The following is a 6,863-nucleotide window of genomic DNA, read 5'->3' as shown; positions in this document are numbered from 1 at the left end:
CGGAGCTTGAGGATACTGGGGCAGATTACTCCACTGTGGAACAGCATGACAAAAAGCACAAAACCACACACAAAGTGCCAGCAATTGAACAGCACAACAACTTCCTGCCATCGTTCAACAGCTAGTCACACTGTTGAGATGATGCCCTTTGGTCTTTTTGTATTCTACAGATTTTGTCTAATTAACGATAATCCCTCCCTCTTCATTAACAGTCATGATTCTCCAGACTTGCCCAAATGGGAGCTTATGCTACCAGAAAATTCTCATTGGTTCTCAAAATTATACGCATGTGATGTATCTTGACTCCAATTAGTCAGATGTGTCATATTGAAGACAAATAAAAAGGTTCATGCTCAGGTTTGCTACTAGAGCTTGCCCAAAGTACTTTGGCTAGATGTTTGGTGCATTCCGCTTCGCTTGTAGACATGCTGAAATATTAACTAGCATTACTACTTTTACAGTATCTTTATATGGCAGAAATAGTAAGAGTAGTCTGTAGTTCCAAATTTAGCAACACACTCACAAACCTCCCTAAGCACTTCCCCACGGGGCAATCCCTGTCGCCAGTTTGAAGTGTTCCATAAGTGGACAAGGAAGGTTTATGTGGACAGACCCTCGACTCCTTGATTATGACAGAGGGGACGAGTCTACTCATATATACTTAGCAGTGTTGGGAAATAACTTAACCCTAACCCTACATGTTAGGCGTGGCAAAATGGCTCGATAGCGCCACCTGCAAAACTTCAATTAAGCGTCATTCGCACTACGTTTCACATACAAGTATGAAATTCGGTACACACATGTCCAATACCTAAAAAAAGTCCCTGGAAGCAAAATCTGAAAACCCAACAGGAAATTAGATATTTGGAATTTTCTCTGCAAAATGTTTGCAGTTTTTGCCATTTCCAGACGTGGTACTTTGACAAACTCCTCCTAGAGATTTTATCAGATCAACATCATATTTGGTCAGTCTCATCTTGTTAGATGTTAAATTGTGAAGATCTTGAGTTTTCGCTGAAGGGCGTGTCCGTGGCTGGACAAAGTCTGATGTTTCACCATGAAACAGGAAGCTGTTGTAAGTCAGGCATACAATGTCCGATCTCCCCCAAACTTCACTTGTTTGATAAGAGTCCTGACCTAAACACATCTACATGCCAATATTCAGTTAGTCATAGCGCCACCTTCTGGCAGAAGGAAGTGTGGCACATTGAAGTGAGTTTGCCATATTTCTCCTATATTTACCCGCTTAAATGCATGTCGCCCACTATTCGCCGTTTTCCTGAGGCCACCAGGTGACGGTGCATGTGCGAGGGCCCTTTCATCGCTGCTTGCAGCTTTAATTATTATTGTGATTTAAATTATTGCCCCTGATTCAGTAAAGAACTCTTGTAATAAAGTTGCAGTTGTTGGGACAAAATTTAAGTATCAACGCCACTTAAAAAACGCCACTGATGTTCTCCGCGAACATCGTTCTGGGCTCCGGGCGGCAGAGAGGAAGTGGCGAAAAACTAAAAACACTACTGACCTGACCCTGTATCAGTCTCTCCTTGCTTCTTTCTCTGCTAATGTCTCCACTGCTAAATCTACATACTACCACAACAAAATCAACAACTGCTCTGACTCTCGTGCACTTTTCAGAACATTCTCTTCACTCCTTTGTCCTCCTCCCCCCCCTCCTTCATCAACTCTTACAGCTGGCGACTTTGCATCATTTTTCACAAATAAAATCTCCTCCATCAGCAGCCAATTCTCCGCACCACAAACCGACACGCACATCTCAACAACCATCACACATACGCTCCCCTCTTTTTCTCTGCTCTCTGAAGCTGACATCTCCAAACTCATCCTTTCCAACCACCCCACTACCTGTCCACTTGACCCTATCCCCACTCACCTCCTTCAGGCCATCTCTTCTTCTGTTACTCCTGCACTCACTCACATTGTCAACACCTCTCTTCACACCGGGACTTTCCCCACAGCATTTAAGCAGGCTCGGGTAACCCCACTGCTTAAGAAACCCTCTCTGAACCCAGCACTTTTAGAAAACTACAGACCGGTATCCCTTCTGCCTTTCATTGCAAAGACACTCGAGCGAGTTGTTTTTAACCAGCTCTCTACGTTTCTTGAACAGAACAACCTCCTGGATATCAACCAATCTGGCTTCAAAAGTGGCCACTCAACTGAGACTGCCCTGCTCTCGGTTACCGAAGCACTGAGACAGGCAAGAGCGGCTTCCAAATCCACAGTACTTATCTTACTGGATTTGTCTGCTGCTTTTGACACAGTTAACCACCAGATACTCCTGTCAACTCTCATGGAGATGGGCATCTCAGGAACTGCTCTCCAGTGGCTCAAGTCTTACCTCTCAGGTAGGTCCTTCAGAGTGTCATGGAGAGGTGAAGTGTCTAAGTCACATCATCTAGCCACTGGAGTACCCCAGGGCTCAGTGCTTGGACCACTTCTCTTCTCCATCTACATGTCATCACTGGGAACTGTCATTCAGAAACATGGCTTTTCCTATCATTGCTACGCTGACGACACTCAACTCTACTTCTCATTTCAACCAGATGATCCCACGGTTGGTGGTCGTATCGCTGCCTGCCTAACAGACATTTCTGCCTGGATGAAGGAACATCACCTGCAACTCAACCTTCCAAAGACAGAACTGCTTGTGGTCTCAGCCAACCCAGCACTTCATCATAATCTCTCCATTCAGCTAGGATCATCAACCATAACTCCGTCCAGGACAGCCAGGAATCTTGGAGTTGTGATTGATGATCAGCTAAAATTCACTGACCACATTACTGCAACATCCCGGTCCTGCAGATTTGCGTTATACAATATTAGGAGGATCAGACCCTTCCTATCAGAGCAGGCCACACAACTCCTGGTCCAAGCTCTTGTTCTCTCCAGACTGGACTACTGTAATGCTCTTCTAGCGGGCCTTCCGGCATGCACTATCAAACCCTTGCAACTGATCCAGAATGCAGCGGCAAGGGTGGTCTTTAACGAGCCGAAGAGAGCGCACGTCACGCCTCTCTTCATCAATCTCCACTGGCTGCCAATAGCTGCTCGCATCAAATTCAAGTCACTGGTGCTCGCCTTCAAAGCAACCACTGGCTCTGCACCAATATACCTAAACTCGCTTGTTCAGACTTACACACCCTCCAGGAGCTTACGGTCTGCCAGTGAACGACGCCTTGTAGTGCCATACCAAAGAGGCATGAAATCACTCTCACGGAGCTTTTCCTGGACTGCCCCCACCTGGTGGAATGACCTGCCTATCTCAATTCGAGCCGCCGAGTCTGTAGCCATTTTCAAAAAACGGCTAAAGACACGTCTTTTCCAGCAGCACCTAACCAATCAAGAATAGCACTTAACATTCCATTCGATTCATTTTCTGTCTGTCTAATTTATTTAAAAAAAAAAAAAAAAAAAGTTGTGTGTTCTGTGTTAGATTAACTGAGACTTGTTACAGCACTTGCATACTGTAGCCCTTGACCGTTCTAGTTGCTTCTATTGCTCTCATTTGTAAGTCGCTTTGGATAAAAGCGTCTGCTAAATGACTAAATGTAAATGTAAATGTAAATGTAAAAAGGTGCACTCTAATCCTGTTTACATGAAATAAGCCGCTCGCACAGGTTTCATCTTACAGACCTGTTGCTATGACAGCAAGTTCAGGATGAGCTTCGAAGAACCAAACAATCAAAGATCATGCCAAATCACCAACAATCAAATCCAGCTAACGGAGTTGCGATGTACGAAGAACGGACCCCAGGTTTGATCTTACGGACCTGTTGCTATGACAGTAAGTCCAGTATAATCTGTGGCACACCGCGCCAGAGTAATTTCAGTTAAAAAGTACAGTATACACATTTTTATTTTACATTGAAAATGCCCAATCATTATATTAGATAAGACCCTATTCTTTATCTGAGATCATGCAGAGCCTCTGAAACTGTATTATTTGGACCTTTACCTGTTGGTTGCCACAGAAGTCCGTTATATGGAGAAAAATCCTGGAATGTTCTCTCAAAAATACCTTCATTTTTTTTTGACTGAAGAAAGGCATGAACATCTAGGATGAGAAGGGGTAAGTTCTAATTTTGAAGTGAACTAAGCCTTTAACACAGGGGAGATACAGATTTGACTTCCTTTTGGAGCTCGTCTCTAGCAGCCAGTCGATGAATTGCAGTTTAAGTCACTTCAGTGTTGGCTTCAAGAGAGACTGCAGGATGTTGCCTCTTAGCGTGACCCCCCAAAAGTATCTACCAAGCACCAGAAAGGATGTGATGCCATTGAAATGCCCTTTAGTGTTGTAACAGGCTTAGCCCTACAAAATATCAGTCCCCACACAGGCCAGTAGTAAAAGGCATTTTGTGGTGCATATTTGTACAGTCAAATCATGTAGATACGTTTAGTATTGTGCCAGTAAGGACCATACACAAATCTATTAAGATCACTTTTATTAAATCACGTGGCATTTCCAGTTATTTTTGGCCATGGTCCTTAACATTGATGGGGCCGACAGACGCCTTTTCCCATTGTAGATCTGATGAACAAATGATTAGTGAGAACTAAAGCCAGGAATGACAATAACAGTTATCAGAGTTAATCCATACCCGTAAGCAGCCGATCACTTCCACTTCTGACGCTACAAGTGGTGTCACAGCAGCCACACACCTGGTCAGAGTCATCTGCGGACACCCAACTGACAAGAAACACCCTCAGTTAATTTGACGACAACTAATTTACCTGTACACCCATCTAGCAGACAACATACCCATTAGCAGAGAATGAACAAGCTTTTTGCTCAGAACTTGAGGTTGTTGCAGCCGCCTTCAAAATGCATGTGATGTAGACCTGCAAAGACAATTGTTTGTTCACCATGGTAGCATATCATACAAAGAGTTGCACAACTAAAACACACGTACCAGTCCACTGTCTGCTTGCTGGAACCTGAACGCCTCTAGTTGAAACCGTAGCTTATCACCTTGAGTCCGAGGCATAAAGTGAGACGTGGAGCCTGTGAGCTTGGCATCAACCAGACACCTGTAAACAGAACCCAGTTAGAAACCCTGCAACCCTTCTGGAAGCTGGTATACATGAGGTAGCACCTCTTACCCATTATTCTCAATAAAGGAGTATCTGGGGACAGAAGCAACATCAGGGACTGCAGTAGCCACGCAGCTGTCCACAAACACACGGACGGGAACATGGCTGTACAAACGCACTGATGCTTCAAGATTGATCATGTCACCCAGGAAGTACTGGTTAGAAGGTCGCTCAAATATCCAGTCATCTGCAAAGAAAGAGTCTTAGCACAGGGTCACAAGCATGCCACAAATCAGTTTGGGATACACCAACCAGTCATGAGCTTGAGGGAGAAGACAAAGACTTCCTCTGCAACCTTAGTTGAGGCATATGGGATCCAAGTGGGCATTAAGGCATCGCTGCTCACATTATGTGTTCTGTAGGAGTTAAACAAGCGGTCATCTCATGCCCATAAATGGTGGGATCAGATCCAGCGAAGATCTTATCCAGATCCTACCTTGGATAATGACACTCGATACCAATCACCGCAATACTGCTCCTTACAATAGGAACACCATATGAAACCTCTTGTGGGGTGTAGATAATGTTGAAGGTATAGACAAGCTCATCCTCAGTCACCTAAAAAGAAAGTTAATTGAAAACGATCATGGATGTTTTTGAACTGTCCCTGTGAGTAACGGCAAAATAAAACCCCACCATTGATGTGCTGCTACATCCATGCAGTTCAGACTCAAAGATGAGCACTTGAGCAGAAGGATCCTCTCCAGTTGCAGTGCAGCCTCCCAGTGTAAAAGCAGAGGACAACAGTGGGTGCCCAGTCCCAAAGAAGTCCTTCATCACTTCCACATATACCGAGCTCTCTCCACACTGAGCAGCTACACTGTTGGCAGGATGCGGCAACTCAAAAGGAACGTCGGGTTGCTGTGGTTCCTCTGGTAGACTTGGAAAGCTCCACGTCAGTTTTGCCACTGGACCCTGCAACAGCTCTTTTGATTGAACACCCATAAGATCTTGAGAAGGCTTTCCAAAGTCAGGAAACGTTTGTGGTGCAAATCCAGGTTTACTGGGAACCACAGACATCCTGGAATCAGCCTGTTGAGAAGCTTGAGCCAATGTCCTAGGCCTAAACTCACTTGGACTGCGATTATGTGCTGCTCTTGCTCTCCATTGTGCATCAGAAAATCCAAGAGCAAGAATAAACACCAATCCAAATCCAACCTGCCAAAACCCCATTATTGCCAAGCTTGTTTCAACAACACTTTCGGGTGCTACCATCCAAATTTATACAGATGTAAATCAGCATGGCTCCACCTTTCTCATGACAGGCATCATTTTTCTCTGCACCTGCCAATTTACTCAATCAATATATCACAGGTGTAAGTCATTGATTGTTTATCACTCAGGATCAAATGAAGTATCAAATAAGGGCAGGTTATTAGTAGCTAAACCAAATGATTTCTTATTTTCAAGAATTCTCTGAAACACAAACAACCAAGTCTTTTTTGCGTCTTCCTTTTTTATTAATTCAGAAACATGGCCACAGACAGAATTGTACACTAGAGTATCCAAAATAATAAAGTTGAGAATGTTTATAGTCAGGTTTAGAGTGTAAGAAAACGTTCTTCCCTCACATTGACAGCAATCTTAACAAGCCGGAACTGAAATGGAGCAATTTTGAATAAAAGGATAAAATGAAGTACCAAATAAGGGCAGGTTATTAGTAGCTAAACCAAAATGATTTCTTGTTTTAAATATCAAAATGACAGATCTGGGGTCCATTCTTCGTACCTCTCTTAATACATCTGAGA

The 6,863-nt window shown here is 43.9% G+C and overlaps 1 protein-coding gene across 1 annotated transcript; it reads right to left on the bottom strand.

Moving 5' to 3' along the window:
* Nucleotides 1-4,611: 4,611 nt before the first annotated feature.
* On the bottom strand, nucleotides 4,612-6,135 carry LOC307140070 (zona pellucida sperm-binding protein 3-like; the record flags this gene model as incomplete). Its single annotated transcript, XM_079839313.1, has 7 exons — nucleotides 4,612-4,711; nucleotides 4,784-4,863; nucleotides 4,935-5,052; nucleotides 5,125-5,302; nucleotides 5,368-5,471; nucleotides 5,552-5,673; nucleotides 5,752-6,135. The coding sequence occupies 7 exons, from the start codon at nucleotides 6,133-6,135 to the stop codon at nucleotides 4,612-4,614; spliced, it is 1,086 nt and encodes a 361-aa protein (XP_079695439.1).
* Nucleotides 6,136-6,863: the final 728 nt, after the last annotated feature.

This window comes from Gobio gobio, assembly GCF_949357685.1.
Source record: "Gobio gobio genome assembly, chromosome: 16".
NCBI lineage: Eukaryota > Metazoa > Chordata > Actinopteri > Cypriniformes > Gobionidae > Gobio > Gobio gobio.
Note: the sequence above shows the minus strand (reverse complement) of the source record. Positions and strands in the feature narration are given on the sequence as shown.